This window comes from Bemisia tabaci, chromosome 5 (genome assembly GCF_918797505.1).
Source record: "Bemisia tabaci chromosome 5, PGI_BMITA_v3".
Lineage (NCBI taxonomy): Eukaryota > Metazoa > Arthropoda > Insecta > Hemiptera > Aleyrodidae > Bemisia > Bemisia tabaci.
Window position 1 is genome coordinate 54,414,043 of NC_092797.1, and position 18,977 is coordinate 54,433,019.

General features: G+C 38.4%; 2 protein-coding genes across 5 annotated transcripts in view; one reads left to right on the forward strand and one right to left on the reverse strand.

The window, feature by feature from the left end:
* LOC109039853 (glutamate receptor ionotropic, kainate 2) overlaps nt 1–9,592 on the forward strand; it is a 68,126-nt gene extending 58,534 nt beyond the window's left edge. For 2 of the 4 annotated variants that reach the window (XM_072300952.1, XM_072300951.1), the window contains exons 17-19: nt 11–126; nt 1,728–1,883; nt 9,264–9,592. In XM_072300952.1, the coding sequence (XP_072157053.1) occupies nt 11–126; nt 1,728–1,883; nt 9,264–9,434 (443 nt within the window). In that variant the 3' untranslated portion in view covers nt 9,435–9,592. Of the gene's footprint in view, nt 1–10; nt 127–1,727; nt 4,361–9,261 lie in introns of those variants that run through there. The other 2 variants (XM_072300950.1, XM_072300953.1) reach the window with 2 other exon arrangements.
* Nucleotides 9,593–12,888: 3,296 nt separating this feature from the next.
* The window catches only part of LOC109039886 (Ionotropic receptor 8a), a 67,330-nt gene continuing 61,241 nt past the window's right edge, over nt 12,889–18,977 (reverse strand). Inside the window, exons 10-11 of the mRNA XM_072300954.1 lie at nt 16,347–16,468; nt 12,889–14,295 (exon numbers count right to left, since the gene is read on the reverse strand). Of these exons, the coding sequence (XP_072157055.1) occupies nt 14,012–14,295; nt 16,347–16,468 (406 nt within the window). The 3' untranslated portion in view covers nt 12,889–14,011. The remainder of the gene's footprint in view (nt 14,296–16,346; nt 16,469–18,977) is intronic.

The window sequence follows — 18,977 nt, forward strand, 5'->3', positions numbered from 1 at the left end:
TTTTTTGTAGATTCTCCTTATCGAACAGCAATCAGTGGAACAGTGCTAAAACTCCAAGAGGAAGGGAGGCTACATATTTTAAAAACAAAATGGTGGAAGGAAAAAAGAGGCGGTGGATCATGCCGAGTAAGTAATGCTATTTCAATTCAATGCAAAATGAATGGTGTTTTTTACAGTCTTTAGTCATAATTTGCAGCATTAATGAAGGGCAATTTAATTTTGCAGAACAATAAGTAAGGAGAATCCTAAGGGAATGTCTTACTCCAAAAGCTACCCATTTCAGAAAAATTGGAAAATTCATTGTACAGTAGAAAATTTTTTTAGGACACACGTAACTTTTATTTTACTTTATGAGATAGGCGCAAATTCTGTTTGTATCGGAAAGCACCCAACTTCAAGGATCAAGAGCATATCTATGCCATCTACAAAGGAACAAAAAGTTTCATGTTTGTGGTCGTAAGGCTCATTTTGGGAATTAAATTCCATGCGCCAAACAGTTTTCCATTCACCATGAATTCTCACTTAATTTCAATTTTTTTTCATTTCCTGGCTTCTTAATTTTTCGAATCTAGGCTTTTTTGATAACAAGCAATTCAATTCTTAAAGGTTCTTTTTTCGAGTCAAAATTACTTTAAATATTTTTTAAATCCCTAAATGATGCCCTGGTAAGATTTTATTGCTAAAAAATGTGGCAATTAAAGTTAAACTTCAACAGTAAACAAAATCGTCAGACAGGCTGTTAACCTGACAATCGCTAGTTCATCTCTGTGGAAAAAAAGAATCTGCATAAATCCCTGAGAGAGTAAATATTTATTTTCAAGAGCTCGTTTGATAATTGATTTCTGTCATCTCTTTATTCGAGTTTTGTTAAGTGAATATTATTGATTTGAAGAATGAAAAGCGATTCTCGGAGGTGGTCTGAAGCTGTGGAAAATGATCATTTGTCCACAGTCAGCTAAGACTCTGTTTCCAAGAAAAATTAAGTCAATCTTTTCTGGTTGAAGAATATCCAATAAAATCACCAACAACCAGCAGAGGATTTGATTTTTTTTCGATTACATTACAATCGAGGTTGTACAATTGTATCTATGCACTAATATTTTCAAAATAACTTCCAAAGGAAGAATGCATCAAGAAATGTTATTCAGTAATGCCCTGATTATCTGACTGTCAACTATCTGAAGTGTCAGTAATCCAACATGGCCAAAATTGAGTTTTTTCTCTTCTTTTTTTTGGTCAAAATGACGTCAACCAACTAGACGAAAAGAGACTTTTTCTTTCGCGAGGATTGAATGTACTTTCCTTTTTTGTCTTTTTATCTATCGCATGATCATTTTTACAAATACGAAAGAATTGGCCAAGCATGTACTCTTTGCTTTAAACAGAACCTAAAATGACATTTTCTCAGTCTTTTTTTGGTAGTTTCAAGTATTCAACTGTTTTGATATCCAACGCAGCCCTTACCTTAATAAATCATTAGAAAGTCGAAGCATTACTGTAATTTAAAGCTTTTCTTCTGGTCTGGTGACAGCATTTTAATCATCTATTTTCTAAGGTGGAAGTTAAAGTTTACATAAAATTTATAACATCTCAAATCAAGATATGTAGTTTTTCAATTTCATTCTTAATACATTGTTTTTCCAACTAGCTTTTGCCCAAACTTTGCTGTGCAATTCTCCAGAAAACGTATTTTAAATTTGACTAAATTGAATTGTGAATATTCCCAGGATGATACCTCAAAAAGTAGCAGTGCTGCAAACGAGCTAGGATTGGCAAATGTTGGCGGTGTATTCGTTGTTCTTCTCGGAGGAATGGGCGTGGCTTGTGTCATAGCAGTCTGTGAGTTCGTCTGGAAGAGCCGCAAGATCGCCATTGACGAACGGGTGAGGACAATGTACACCTGACATTCAGCCAACAACCATTATGAAATGGAGAAACACTTCTGAAATAATGGTTGTGATTCTGTCTCACGCATTTTCTCTCAACGCTGTATTGTCAGTACAAACATTATTTTTGTATAAAGTACGAGCTGCTGAGTCTGTCTTTGGTTTGTTTTGAAAGATTTATCTGGTCATCAGTTAAAAAGTCATGATTTTTTGGGTGGCAGCAGCTCAAAAATTCAACACATGGCTGTTCATTCTATTTTTGGTCATCGTATCATCTGTCCAAATTCATCGATTTTTAAATGTCCAAGCAGGTATTGCATAAATTAATGGGAAGGGCATAATAAATGCAACACAAATACAGGAGAAGAGGCTAAGAGGGTAAAAAAAAACCCTGAAAAATCGCATCCTACAATATTTGAAGAGGCCATGAAGGTTTTCAATGGGCAAATCAAATTTTAGCCCAGCAAGTCAAACAGATTTCTCTAAAAAAATTGCATAGGTACACATTCCTTGCTAAATTTTTTAGATATTATTTTTAACAGTAAGTTATTTTTTACACTTTTTAAAATTCCTCGCTGTCTTTCTGTTTTAACTTGATAAGGTGCCCCAGGAGCCAAATAATTTGAGCTTCCTCGCAAATTATGCCCAAGTTAGATCTTTAATGTGATCAAATAAGTAAACGGGACCAACATTTTTAAATGGTGACCACAAGCTCTTTTTTATAAGAAATCGGAGTAGTTGGGTCCTATTGTCTCTGAGATGTGAATGGATTTCATTGATTTGTTTAATTAGTGAGTGAATTCAAACTCCATAAAAGTATCTCTATCACTTGTCTGCAGGGTTGCTAGATGGATTTCATATAGTAGAAAGTAATATATCTGCACCCTTGTAAGAGCCTTATGAAGGTTTAATTATCTTTAGGCTCGTTTCTAAACGCATCTTTTTCTTCAGAAGACTTCTGAAGATGCAGCAAAGAGATTGTAGTATGTAAAGTGTCAGTCTCTTGTATCTGTCAAAGTTTTTTTTATCCTGATGGAAGCTCTGTTAGCAATGCTTTTTTTTAATAGAATGCTAGGAGCCTTGGGAAACGCGCTTGAACAGATTGTCGTGAATTCCATTTTTCTCTGCAGAATGGTATCGTTTTTAGGATTATGTCCATTTTCAGAACTCACATTTTTTAAATGATCAAATTTTGGTCGATCGTATATTATTCTTAAGTGAAAAAGTCCGTGGTTCAATTTCACCATCAGAAAAGTCTCTAATTTTCAATTGGCCCCTCTAAGATTATTTTATTTTTTTAATTTATTGAATTTTTACAGCACTTAAGTAGTCTTTTTTGATAGAGTGTACATAGATCCTAGACGAAAAAATCGCCTCCAGAAATTTTACTTCAATAGCAATTGAATATGTATCGAAAAAAAACAAAGTTTGCATGTTAATAGTCTAGTTTTAGTCTTTAGATGTTTTATGTCTCTGTTTTTGTTGTCATTCAACCCAGCAATGTCTAATATCCTCTAAGCATTTTGTCACTGTAAATACCATTCAATAGTAGATTTTTTCCCTCTCCCTGTCTTTATTTGTTACCAATGCCGGTCATTAATTTTGTCAATTGTCATTAATTTTGTCAATTGTCAGTATTTTTGTTTTTGTTTAATTAGCAAAATTTTTATTGATTTTCTGCAATATCTGCGAATCATTCGTTGATTTAATTTTTAATTTTTAAATATTTCAAAAGAAGAAAATGTTTTTATTGATTACCATGCTAATGAAAAGTAGTCAGGATTAAGTACTTAATTTATGGGACATTTTCGACCGGTCTCTCACAAAGTTTTCTCATACTGTAGTTATTTGCAAGATTTGTCGGTGATTGGGCGTTTTGAACCAAATATAGAATATGAACTTCTAAGCCATTTGTCCACCTTTAGCAGTGAAGAACGAAGTGCATGGACTAATTCTTGAAAGCATTTACATAAGTTATTTCTAAAAATTGTCCTAAAAGTTGTCTCATTCTTGTCAATCTTTGTCTAATTTATTTTTGGTAATATAAATAAGGTGTATCAGCACTAAGTAGTTTGCAAAAAATGGAAGTATTGCTTTTTGTAGGAAGAAATCACGAATTTTTCAAGTTTTATTCTTGTATGGATGTGAAAGACTAAGGGAAATAGTGTATCATACAATGGATCCCAATAAAAAAGGCTGTCATATTGGCTCAAACAAAAATCAAACGGACGTTGAAATTGTTTTTGACTTTCCAAAAATCTACAATTGTCCTAGACAGGAGCTGTTACCCTCTTTCTTGATATAAGTGAATGAATCTTTGAATATCTTCCCAAAAAGTTTATACTTTTCGTTCAATTTGTGAACCTTAATTTATTCCACGCTCAACTACAATATGCACAATACGTACAACCTTAAGTTAAATTTTCGTCAGAAAATAAGTTTAAAATCAGCATGGAACCCTCGTCTCCGACTTTTGCCAAGTTTGATAGTTTACTAATTCCTCATGGTCATTGCATGTTTATATCTCTCACGCACTAGAGTGAGATTCTAATTAAACCTCTAAGATAAGCAAAAAGTAGCCCAGTGCATGGACACACCAGGGAAAGCACTTATCTTTACAAGGAAATCAATGGCAGATATTAAGTTCCTACAAGGAGCCATACCCTAGCAACTCAACAAGCACTCTATAATTTAATCTTACGACAAAATCATCATTACAATGAAAATTGCATGGTTTAGCATGCCTCCTCACTGACTGAGTAACCTGATTGAAATTATTTTTTCCCCCCTCATTTCATTGTACATTAATTATCCACTATCATGGCATTCTAATTTTCTCCGAACTCTTATCGACTCAATTGGAAAAAATAGCTTAAAATTCCATTCAAGTTACATATAAAATTTTCTATCTGTACAGCATTGTAGATATTTTTTATTCAAGATGATTCATCTTAACTCGTCGGAAGAGGGAGGGGAAGAATATTGTTGAACTCCTTTTCTGTGTGTCTGCATTTTAGTTGATCCGATTTTCACTGTTTTGTTCACGAGCAAACTCCTTGTTTGTTTTTAAAAGTTTTTATAAAATTTTGAGAATATACGTTTTTATACATTCACAACTTGCGGTCTGTAATTCACTTCCTAATCAAGGCGTTGGGCGCAGATAGAGCTTTTCTTGGTTGCGGTGTTTCAGAATCTCCAGTGCTAATTTTTACTTTAGAGAGGAAACTGGCAGGTGAATCTTCTGAAATTGTACGTTTTTTGCACTGAAAATCATGAAAAATATTCAGTAAAAGTCACAACGAATTACACACATTTGCTTTAAATATAATGGATGAAACAATAGTGAAGATTTTGATACACTGCAACCAAGAAATGTCCTTTCTACACCCAGCGCTTCAATTTTGCTTGATTTATCGTAGGTACCTCTCACATTTTGTTTGTGATTTTCTGCATGGCACCAATGAAGAGTTCCTAACACTAGCTCAAAACTCAGTTCATTTTAGATGAAGGATGATGAATTTTAGATTTCCCTTTTCCAAACTGAGCAGCAGCGACACTAAGCAAATTTTGGAAATCAAATAACTGTATTTATCCAGATTCAGCCTGACTACATCAGATGTTGCCTAATTTTCTTTAATATTTTATTTACCAAAGAAATTTTGTGAGTATATTTTTCATAATCCAGGTATCATAGAAAGCCTAAAAGTAGTTTATTCTCTGCTAAAAATAATTAAACATCAATTTAGGCAACATGATATGCTGGTTGGCTGATTGTGGATAAATTCGTGCAAGTACCTATGAAACACTTCATTACACGGAGAATGCTGAACAATGTCAATCTTTGGTAGATTTTTAAAAAAATCAAAGTCAAACATGGATAATCGAATGAAACTCAGAAGAAAATTGAAAAGCGGAAAATGCAATTCGCGGAAAAATGAATACAAATGCCAATGCTTTTTGTCAGGCACTCCAAAAATGGGTGAAGTTTGTTACCACCATCATTGCAATAATTTACCCTCAAAGATGACTTTGACATTTTTAATCGGTGTATTTCATATTTTCATTAGTCTCTGATGACATCAACAGGATGGAAAGAAAAGCACTAACAATGAGCCAGGCACTAAAGTGAATCATAATACTTGCTATGTAGTGAAATTTGCTTATTGTTGGAATCCATGCTCAATGCTCATGCATGAAGACATGCACTCTCCACATAGATATTGCTCCGTGGTAATGTGCCTGATCCCAATATTTTGTTAAGTTCTTCGTTTGAGGTAGTCATGAAAATTTTGTACTTACAGAGGAAGGCTAATCAGTATAATATACTTTAATATTACTCAGGGGCAAAATTCTGTGCAGATAATTTACCTAATATTTAGCTGCCCAAGCGGGGTCAAATTGACCAAAGCCTTGCTAAAAACACGTGCTCCTCCGGGTTGTTTAATTGGAGCTTTCGATATAGGTCTGTAAACACATCCTAAAAAAGAAATCCAACATCAAATCGAAAAAAAAGAAAGAATCGAGTGTCACGGTCAACCGTCAACACAGTCAAAGATAGGAAAGACATAATTATATCGACGATGAAACTACCAGGCTTCGTATCTCGTTTGCGGTGTTTAAAAATCTCCGCTCCCATTATATTTTCTTGAAGGAGAATAAATCAATATCATCTCTTGTAATTTTCACCGAGTTTTTTTCGCACAGAAAAGAAGAAGCAAGGAAGTTTTCAAGAATTGACGTTGAGCAGTTTTCCATTTAAAACATGAAATATAACAGGAAGTCTACAACGTCGCAAATCGAGATACGTGGTTTGGTAGTTTCGCCATCGATATCCATTCGGGCCTCTTTTTTAAACTTTTCTCCCGGATCCAGGCGTCGCGACACCTCATCGGCAGCGTATAGCGGAGCATTGCGGGCTAACGCCTCGCTCCGTCGCGCCTTCAATTTTGCAAATATGCAATACGGACATCCATCAAGCACGAATAGTTGTATCTCTGCGCCGTCATCAACGCGCGCGCGTCATCTCTCTTGCTCTATTTCCATCATTTCGTTTGTGTTGTTTGCAGCGTTGCTTCAACTACTTGAGCGACACAGCCGAAGATAACATAGAGAGACGTTAATTATCTTGAGGAAAATAAAACAAAAGTACCTATTCAGTGATTTTTAGACGTTTCAATAATTGAGTTTTCCGATTCAACGTATTTTTTCGGATTCAGTCATCGATATGAAGAATATGGAGTAAAAATGATCATACATTTAGACAGGCGCAGTCGATTCTACGCCTCAAGCTACGTCGGATTAATGACTTTTCTCGAATTATTTTTTCTCGTCGAAAATCAAGAAAAATCGATAGGGGTGACGTGACATGGACTAAAAGACGATCAAAATCGAAAGAACTCCGATCGGAATGAAACCAAGCTAGCCCCCCGAAAAAAGATCTGCTGAGTCAGATGGAGCTCCATGGGATTCATATTCTCTTTAGCTGGTTCGAGCGATCGGCGAAAAACGCGAGTTCGGTGAACTTTTAAAAACGGTCAAAAACACTCATTTCATTTTCAATTGAAATTTTGAAGTTTAGTCATTCAAAATGAATATACTTTAACTTTCTTCTCCCATTCAATAAGTATTTTTTTTAGTTTCACGAGGAGGTCCCATACACTCTCTTTTACTGGTCTCCTTCTTTTATCATAAACCATAAATTTACTTGCTGTGTCATTATTTTCTGTTTTGCTTCGCTGATCATGGAATACATCAGGAGGTGAGTTCATCTCTTGTTTCATTTACTTACATCTCGTCAGTTCAAAGCAAACATTTAACTCCACGATGGCAAATTGGACGTATTTATATGAAACATAACTATGTGCATTATGACGTGAGCCCTGTTATGCATATATTCTTATGGGTCGCAGGGCTCATGTCTCAATGCATATAGTTCCGTTTGATAGAAATTCGTCCAATTCGACGGTGTAAGTCGGCAATCACATAACTCGATTTGCGACGTCGCAGACTTCCTGTCATACTTTATAATTTAAACGGAAAACTACTCGACGGTAATTCTTTGAAACTACCGTGATTTTTCTTCTCTGCATGTGCGAAGAAAATTCTGTAAAAACTTCGAGGGGTTATAATTTGTTTTCCTTTAAAAAAATAACATAGAGGCTGAGATTTTTCGGTACTGCCTTGGCAGTCTCATTTACCAATTTCACGATGTAACGCCGTTTGCTGGTTTTTATTTTAATTTCTTTTTATTTTTAATTCTTTTTGCAGTTGATAATGGTGCCGTAAGGTACCGAAACGTCCTGCCTTTATATTTTGTATTTTAGCCTTGTTTCCGCTTTTTCCTGTGTTTTCGATTGTCGTTTCCGTTTCGGGCTGCTTTTACATACCCTTTGTTTTCCACGGCGGAGATTTTCAGACACCGCAAACGAGTTATGTAATTGCGGACTTACACCGTCGAATTGTAAGTGGAAAGTTGAGTAGAGCTAGCGAGAGCACACACATCTCCCCGTTGTCATTCCTTGGTGCTCCCTTCTGTTTATTTAAGAATGGAGCATACTATTAGCCGCTTATAATGTGAGAGATAATGTTCCTCTCGGCTATCAAGAAGAGCGCAAGCCGCCCTTCACACCTACTTATCTCGCCAATCTCTTTCGAGTCCACGTGAAAGATTAAGGAAACCAAAACCAGCGAGACGCACTGGAAACGCCTTCATATTAGTGGTTATGCAATTATTGGGCGACCGCGATGTCGCAATGGTGGTATTCTTGATTTTGTCACCAACAATAGATAATGTCTTTCCTAAAATACTTAACGCTCAAGATGGGGTATTGATAGGGGCCGCTTTTGGCCTCCAAACCTAAACCAATTGAATTTCCTCAACCCTACGATTTGTTGCTTATTAAAGATCTATGCCTAACTTACGAGTGCGCATCATGATTTGACCATTGCTATTGGGCCTAATGACCTAAACTAACCAACTAACTAACTGACATGTCGCTCCTATACCAGTGCGCTCTGCGACACTCAAACGCCACTTTTAGCGATCCTGACCTATACTGACCTAAACATGGGTCCTTGAGCCGATTTAGACGAAAAATTCGAATTTTGATATTCACCGCAATTTCGCATTTTTCGCTAAAATCAGCCTTCAGTCCCATGTTTAGGTCGGTATTAAGTCAGACCTGGAAATGACCAAATGATACGTATTCCCTAAAATATAGATCTATCAGGGTTGTCATCTGAGGAATGATATGAGGGTTGTCACCTGAGGAATGATATGAGGGTTGTCAGCTGAGCTATGATACGAGGGTTGTGAGCCGAGGAATGATATGAGGGTTGTCAGCTGAGGAATGATATCAGTCTGTCTCTGCTTTACAGGCGTCGCTGTGCGCGGAGATGGCATCCGAGCTCAAGTTCGCCCTCAAGTGCCACGGCTCGACGCGACCAGTTCACAAGAAGCCCCTTCGGTCGGTAGCCACCTCGGACTCGGAGCAGAACTTCATGGCCATCGGCGCCTACCAGCCGTACGCCTTCCAAGCTCAGAGCTGATTCCTCCTCGCCAGGAGAATCCAATAGATTCAGTAGGGAGCACGATTTTTTTCTTTTTTTCAAGCAATTCGCACAATTCTAGCACAATTCCCTAGAGTAAATATTACCTTGCGGTGAGCTAACCATCACCTTGCGGTGAGCTAACCATCACCTTGCGGTGAGCTAACCATCACCTTGCGGCAAGGTATCGCCCTTGCCATCCTCTCCGAGCCCTATCCGAGCCCTCGCCGAGCCAGTTCAAGGAACTCGACGACCGAGAATAAAACCGTATGACAACACTGTAGACCCAAATCCAGACGCAGGGCGCGAAAAAGGCGACACATTATCGAGAAATACCCCGTGTTGGATACGATTTTCGTCTCCAACGTTGCCATGCGTAATTATTCCCAGTCGTTAAGTTCCACGAACTGACCCGGCGAGGGCTCGGATAGGGCTCGAAGAGGATGGCAAGGCCGATACCTTGCCGCAAGGTGATGGTGAGCTCACCGCAAAAGCAAAGACAAATCAGAACCCGAAGTAGGAAAAACATAGGCACGCTCGCCCCAACCATATCGGCCGAAACTCTTGATCTCAGATCTCGGAGATCCTTATTTTGCAGCTAACGTTTTCCCAACTACCTCCTCAAATATGACTCAAAATGTATCGTTGAGAGCAGTGACAGCGAATACATCTTTCTGAGCTTCAGTCGTCGAAGCATTTGACGAGCGCACAAAGTGCATTAGTTAATTTTTTTCATTTCTTCAATTTTTACTCGGCACGACTCTTTTTACCGTAAGGAACGTTTAACATTCTCTATTAGATGCACTTTCATTGTTAGTTATTTGTACTAAAATACGAATGTGAAGGGGGGAAATATCGTTGTACGTTTTGGAGCAACGACTTGGACATTTAATCTTTAGAAATGTGTTCATTTTCCTCCTTTAGACAACCGTTCATCAAGCGAATCGATAGGCAAAATAAAAAACGCACACATCTCGATTGTGAAATTTTAAACTCTCCTTTGTTGTTTTATTTTTGTGGCGAAAAAAGGATAAACATCAATTTTTTCCAAAACTTTTACAGCATTTTCTACAAAGACTGAGTAAGAATCCTTAGAAATGACGAATAAAAGGAATGATGTAAACATCGACTGGGCAATCGTTATACTTCTATCAAGGACTTATTAGTACTACTTGAGTAAATTCGCAGGTTACAGACAAAGCTAAACTGCACAACACGTTTGTAGGCGCCGTTTGAATCTGAGCGATAACTATTCGAACGCCGGTGTCGTGAGGTTGCATATACAAACAAGGCATTTTAAATCCGCGTGACAGAATGAGTAACCCCAATAGAACGCTTTTTTTAAAAAAGGCGTCTCAATTTTACAACGTGTGGTGCCATCCCCCAGTCAATCGGCCAATGGCAATCGTCTGTGCGGGACGATGGCGTAGTTTAATCAGAGATTAGGAGTGGGGGAACCGTCGAGAAGCCGGATGGAAGGGGAAATGACAGCGCGGGGAAGAGCGGCGCGGCGCGCGGCGTGCCGCTGTCCAATCAGAATGCTGCCCTCTGAACTCTCCGCGCATGCGCACCTGCAGCGGAGGGATGGATGCCGATTGGCCGGTGGTAGTAGAGGGGATGATGGCATCGCGGAAAGAGCGAATGCGCGGACGGCTCGGCGGGCAGGATTCTGATTGGACAGCGGCACGCCGCCCTCCCCCGCGCTGTCGCTTCCCCTACCATCCGACCTCTCGGCGGTTCCCCCACTCCGATTCTCTGACCAAACTACGCCATCGCAGCGCACAGACGACAGCTTGCTCCGCTGAACGCTCACTGCGTAGAGCGCTAGCCATAGCGGCGAGGCGGCGTGAATGATAAGTCAATCTGTGTCAAAATTGATAGAGGTGCTAAACTCTATTCGAACAATTTATATTGATGTAATATCATTTCAATGATTTGTTGCCCCATCATCTCTTCTGATTAAAATATTTCTCCTATTTTCACTAATCTAAAAATTGTAAAAGAATTTTATGAAAAGAAAATTCTGGAGCAATCTAAAAAAATTGTTAAAAGGTCGGTTTTTACAAACAAAATGTTTGATGGTATTGTAATTTACCTTTTTCAACTGTGACAGTGATTTTTGCTACCTAATCTTTCTTCAATTTTGCCCATAAAAACGTTCTTTTGTGGAGTTTTTTCCCCCAGCCATACATATAGTTGTGATGCGATAAGTTATGCCCGAGTAGAAAAAAAAAATGTCTCATTTGATTACACGAAAGTTATGTTAGTTTTGATAGTCCATCCCTGCTGTCTACTTAAAGATAACTTACTTAAACTTATGCCTGAAAAATAGGATTTCTTTTTTTTTATACCAACGGATTTTTTCGTAATGTTGTCTTCCTTGTATAAGTGCTTAGAGCATGTCAAGTATTTTCACGTTCTTATGAATAAATTATGTAATAAAAATCAATAAGTTTTTTATTTGTGATTTCATTATTGTTAAAAACTTAAGCTTTAAAACTAGATGAGTTTTATCAATCACCTTGAAATTATTACGCCATTTATCGTTGATTTTTTGGGCAAAAATAGTGCAACACTCCTCATTTGGACTGAATTTCAAGGGAGCCAACATTTCTGACTCATACCTATAATTGCTTTTACCCGCATATACGGAGACAAATGCCACTTATATCGTTCCAAAAATAAACCTAGAACATCGGCTCATCCGGCAAAACATCGGCCAGCGCAAAATAAAATTCATTCAATCGCATCATTCTGAATCCTTCGAGTTCTCTCCAGTGACAGTGCACACCATTAGAGCAGCCACAATTTAGCGCCCCTTCAGCTCAAAGGTTATGCAATTAAGGTTACAGGGAAGCTGAAATTATTCCATGATACGGCATAAACGGCTCTGAACTCTAGGGCGCTGATTTCAGGGTGAATTTCCCATTTTCGCCCGAGTATGAAGACATAGGCTTAGGTAATGAAACACGATGACAATTTTGAGGGAATCAGAAATTTTAGGAGATTTTTCCGAATCGCGCGCAAGCTTACATTTTATATATATCTCTTCCTCTCACTCATTTCTCATTTTTTCTGATGAAAGATTTATCATTCTTAGTGGAGGATATAGATGGATGGACACTGGAAACACTCAACTCCACTGTTACAGAATTTTAAATTTTTTGTATATTTTGTTTATTGTTTGTTTTATTTTTAGATTTAACACCGTGATTTTCTAATCTTAGGAGTCTGTAACTTTGAAATTTTCAAATATGGCTTTCGCCCTCCTTTCTATAACAGCATTTTGCCCTCCCACGCCCCCTCCTACCCTCCCCCAAAATCGACTAAACTGAAAATGCGTTCCAGCGAGTGTACGGCGGGAGTGCGGCTCACGTTGGTCCAGTTTCCATGGGACTCTCCTTGAAATTAAGGGAGGGGGAGGGGGAGGGGGAGGGGGAGGGGGAGGGGGAGGGGGAGGGGGAGGGGGAGGGGGAGGAGAATGGAGTGACCGCAGATCTTTAGCCCTGGATAGACGATCAAATTCCGAACCAATTCCGATCAAAGTAGACATGCTGGTGACTGATGGTCACCATCTACCATCAAATTTTGACGGGCCGTAGTATTTTGTTCAAATGCCGTCTGCCCACGTAGCAAATGGGAGGCGAAAATGGAAGTCATCAGTGCATCGGTGAGTGTTGAACGTGAAAATTGCGCGGGCCGCGCAATTTTCGCGATCATCGATGTGTCGGGGCTGAGCATCCATCATTTTCTATCTTGTTTTGAAGCTATGTGAGTTGTGATAAAGTACATAATTTTTTTGTATTATATTACTGTATAAATAGTGTAAAATTTGTACAGAACTTTGTACAAAATAGTTTCTTGTAAAAAGTGTGGACTACTGCCACGTCGTCGTTTCCATACAAACTCCCAATACGCCGCAAGTACCACAAATGCCCATGTTAACCAAATCACCTCATCATCCATTTTTTAAGGACACAATTTTTAATTCAAAACAACTTACTTTATCAAAACTCCAATCGTTTATCAAATAACATATATCGAGTCATTTTAACAAAATCAAAGACGGCATAATATCATTTATCACACTGCCAAAAACCTAACCTAGAAACCACGATGTTTACAAACTCAAAGTGGAGAACACTCATTGGTCCAATGATAAAAATTGATTTGCCGCCTTTTATCTTTGCAAGCAAAACGTGTGAACATGTCTGAAAATGGGATCGGGCGTCAACACTCAACGATGCACTGATGACTTCCATTTTCGCCTCCCATTTGCTACGTGGGCAGACGGCAAAAGTAAGATCAGGGGGGAGTGCCACCATTCATCATTTCCTACCTCGGGAAACATTTCTGCCAAGTTTTCATTTTAAAATTAAGCAAATTAATGAGTTCAAGACTGATGACTCCCGACACTTTGATCGGAATTGGTTCGGGAATTTGATCGTCTATCGAGACCTTTTGGTAGGCACGTCCCACCCCAATCGGCGTGGAGGAGGAGGGGGAAGCTAATTGGCCGATCCGAAAAGGAAGTTTCTGGGCCCCCTCGCGCCGCTTTGCCCACTCGACCGAGGCGCTTAATAGAGATGACTGCGCGGCTGAACGGTGATGAATTGAATGTTGTTGCCTCCTTTTTTCCAGGCCTCGGTAAACTCCCGCCTGTTGCGCATGACGGCCGACTCGAACTCCTTGGCGTACATGAGTTTGGTCGGGCCCGCGCCGACGGGGTTCTTGGACTCGGCGCCTCCGCTCGCGACTGGGGTCGTTTGAGTCCGCTTCTTCCTCTTGTGGAAATACACCTCGAACGAGAGGGTGATCATCGCCAGGATGAGCCCGCAGATCGTCGCGATGAAAACTCCCCCTGAAAAATAAGAGGAAAAAATCGAGGAAATTCGTTTCACTAACTGAAAAGAAATTCTCGGCGTCTTTACCAAGGTCCGTTGGTACCTTTACCATCTCTCTTTTTTTTTACTAATTATTGGTAATTTTACCAAGACAGACTGGTAAGCTTACCTAAAAACCGGTATTTTTACTGTTTTTTTTTCAGGTAAGAATACCGCTTTTATTGGTAATCGATTCCCAGTAACTTTGCCATTTTATCTCGGTAATTCTACCACAGTCGATAAAAAATATTGGCGTTTTTACCAAGGTCCAGTAAAATTACCGAGAAAGTTCAATAATTTTACCGAGATTTCTCGGTAAAATTACCAATTCCATAAATGGTAATTTTACCAAGAAAAAACTTGGATCAAATAGAACCCTGAATTCTTGGTAATTTTACCCTTTTCTGAGTAAATACACCGATATTTTTTTTTCCGTGCGTGAAACCAGGGATACTCATACCTTCCTATACCACACACTGGAAAAAAAAAAAACACATTGGATCCCGAGTCCAGACTCTTGAATACATTGACAAGAAAAAATACTCTCGATTCAATCTGATTTTTCCTTGAGTCAAAACGAAATACGCTCAAATAAAGAGGCTTCGTTCTTGATTTAAGCTAGATTCTGATTGAATCAAGAGTGCTTTTTCTTGTCGATGTTCTTAAGAGTCTGGACTCTAGATCCAATTTGTTTTTTTCCAGTGCACTGAAAAAAAGCAACAAATGGAAGTGGATCGATAGACTGGGTGTTCACAACGACACCTTAATAATCGATCTTTACCACAGCTTCAAATGGGAAAATATCGAAACTCGATCATTCATGCCACGTCACTAGAGACTCGGCTGAATCGGAACGGTAGGTACACTTTTTTAGACTTTCTGTACGCACACATAACCCATAAATTTACTCATTGAAGACTGGGCCGAATTAAAGCAAATATAGACGTATGATTTGACTCATGGATAGGGAAAAGTTTCAAAATTTACAAGGCTAAAGCGATTGAAAAGGAAATCTTTACCTTCTAGTTCGGTACCTATTGCAGTTAATGAAGGAGCTAGGGAACGTAACGTTACTCCAAAGTTGCTAAATTGGCTTTAAAACATTCAATTTTTTATATTTTTGCATGAGATCAAGAAGAAAATAGGCCCAACAACCAATGAGATCATACTCCACATGTCTTCTTTGTCTATCGCTTTGTCTATCAATTTCAATAATCAGCCCGCTGAGCGTTTACTATTTGGAGCAATGTTTACATGCACTGGGAACTAACTCCGGCCGTGGAAGCCGTGCTTACGGGCTATATGGACATACAGTCCACGTTCTGGGCTTAGAGGCCGAAAGTTCCGGGTGCTGGAGCCATAGCTCACAGTTATATTGAAACAAAAATAAAATGCGACAAAAATTTACCCAGAAACTGTTTACAGGAGGCGAGTCTATGGTACGTGTGGACTTAAAATCGCGAAAAATCAAATCTTGGCTGATTTTAATTTCGAGATATCGTAATTTGAAATTTTCATAGGAAATGAAAGTTTTCCACTGATTTTGATCAGCTTTTTAATTTATGTGTCCATTAAATGGGTGTTGATCGGTTCATATTTTTATTTTTCGTTCGATTCATCTCGATCGAATACATGTGCCATGTCGCTCGTTACATGCAGACTACCTGTCATACTCATTTTTTTTTTTAACTGAACAATTCGCCTTCTGCTGCGTCGGCAGCAATTGTTGTTACGAATATGTTGTGCGTGCTGATTGTAGCCTATTACATACTTGACTCTCTGAAGGCGTTTTTTTGTGCGCAAGTAGCGCCATCTGTTGGAGAACGAACTAAGTAGGGATTGAGCGATTCATTGAATCTCACTTTTGTTGTTCTCCAACAGAGTACTCTACTTTCGCACATAAAACGCCTTCAAAGAGTCAAGTATGTAATGGGCTGAATTCAGCACGCACAACATACCCGTAACAACAATTGCTGCGGACGCAGCTGAAGGCGAATTGAAAACAACCGTATGCTACATGACCACTTACCAAGACTCTCCAATGTGATTCCCTCGTTGTCATCCGCATCTGAACACTGTCCTCTTTGGGATGAATTCCAATACTTTGCAGTGAGAATTTCAAAGAATCTGTCTTTTTGGAGATCTAAAATGCTGTAGAAGAAAAAATAATATTAAGGTATTACAAATGAGGCAGCCAAAATTATTTCACGCAATCGTCATTTGTCATGCATGGGTGTTTCATTTTTCAGAGGGAAACATCCGCGTTGTACCTTGAAATATTCTCTCGGATTTCTTAAAATAACATCCTAGAAAACTGGAAGATTATAAGCCGTGACATTGTATTTGTGAGTTTTCATTTTAAAAAATTCTAGAATAAATGAACTGTGCCTGAAAATTTAAAATGTTGCGATAGAGATACGTGGTTTTGTAGCTTAGCGGCACATAATTGTTCTGAACTTTAAGAATCGTGCAGGCGTTTAAAACACTCTTTCATTTCACTTTCTGTGAAAGTTTTTCAACAGTCCTTATAAACATTTATTCAAGTGCCGTTTTCTCTGGTGAAGCGAAGAGCTTGGTGACCCACCCTGCAAAAATATTCCATTTTAAGGGCAATTTAATATAATTGCTCTGAATCCATTTACTGAACTTTCATAAAACTTTCATTGCATCGAAAGTTCCAAGTGACATTTTTCGCGAGAGCTTTTTAATTGCATTTGACAATGTCTCTCATGACAGGAATTCTTTGAAAACTGAGTGGTGTCTTGAGATCTTCCCAAGGGGTTAATTAACCGATACCGCGTTTTTTCTTTCTTTCGTTCATTTTTTTGCTAATGCAGCATTCTAAAGCTATCGTCCGTATTACCTTGGCGGCGCTTCTGGACGGTAAAAAAATCCAAACTATGATTCGAAAATTTGAAGACAGCGGATACATTCAAAGATAAAAAAAGTCAAAATGACGCATGGAAATTGGCTCGGTAAATTTTTAGTCTAAGAACGTCGTTAAAACTGAAAAAAGGACCTTCATTTAAATGCTATAGGTATTCACAATTTTCTATTTATATTTTAGTTTTTATGTAGAATGTTACGAAATTTGTCTGTATGTCCTCAGAGAATAGCACTCCTAAGAATCACACAAGAAATGGCACAAAAGTTTGTGTAACAATAATATCCGATTTTCCTGACAATATGATATCTGACAATATGATATCAAAAACAAAAAAACTCTGACAGGTAATTTGCAACATCGAAAACTTAGGTAATGTATGAATTTTCCTAGTTTCATCATAGACATTTACATAATTTGATACCACAAATATATTTGATAAGCAGAATTCATACTGTAATGATGCGGCAGCTCCGAAGATATCCTGTAAAGGAGAAGGGGGAAGGCCCTCGAGGAAGGAGGCGATAGCGAGGGATATATCCCTCGGATCAAACCTCCGACGCGAGAGCAAAGGGGGAGGACCTCGGAAAAGGTGGCGATAGCGAGGGATATATCCCTCGGATCAAACCTCCTTGCGAGATCCAGGTAGAAGAAGAAAAAGGGATAAAACGAGGGGGCAAAGAAAGTGAATACTCGTTTTGAACTAGACGTGATATTTCTCGCATAAGATCAGCACGTTGTACAATTATTGACCAACAGCATCTGACGGTAAAAAAAAGATCATTGAATATTGGCGACTCCACTTGGGTTTGAGCGTGGCACCAAGGTCCACGCACCAAGTGGCATCCGCAACAATACTGAACTCCGGGACTCCTCGCGCTCTGCTCTGAAGCTCTCTCGCGCTTTCCTCTCCTCTGCGCGTGCGCACTCCCTGGCCGCTCTGATTCGACGCTGCAATCGTCATCCAGCGAACTTGACCGGTCATTTCCGATCATGACCGATCCTGACTATGGAAACTTTCGCATCTCCTCACATTCCTCTCTCCGGGGAAAAATACAATCTTGAACAAGATTGCTAACATGCCTCCACGATCAGGGACAGTTCCGCTGGAAACAACCACAGGCGTCTAAACAACAACAAAAATAGACAGGACGCGCGCGCGCGCAGCCGGTTAACAATTAATGAAATATAGAGGAAAACACGAGAAAACCTAGATTAAGTAGAAAAAAGAACAAAAGAGAAAAAGGAAAAAAAAATAGATCGATAAAAAATCAAGAAAGTAGAAGAAAATAAAATCGGAATTAAAAAAAAATGAGAGAGAAGAAAAAAAAAATAAGGCTAAAAGGAAAAGGAGAGAGAAAAAATAAATTGAAGTTGAAAAATTTAGAAAAAAAATCGAATGAGGGCATTCATGTCTAAGTTAATAATTAGAAGTTTAGAAAGAGATGAAAAAGAGAGAAGAAAAAAAAAAACAAAAAAAATTGAGATTAAGAATGAACAGAGCGAGAGGGGCCAAAAAACAATTTTTGAAGGAGATTAAATTTGAAAAAATATTAAACTATGATTTTTCCTCGTTAGCTGTAACAATAGTTACCTACGAAATACTATAATATCTACTATAATAACCAACTATAATAACTAACTATAATAACTAACTATAACAACTAACTATAATTAACTATAATAAATAATACTATAATAACTAACTATAATTAACTATAATAACTAATACTATAATAACCAACCCTGACGATTACGTTCTTGTGATTGATTGCC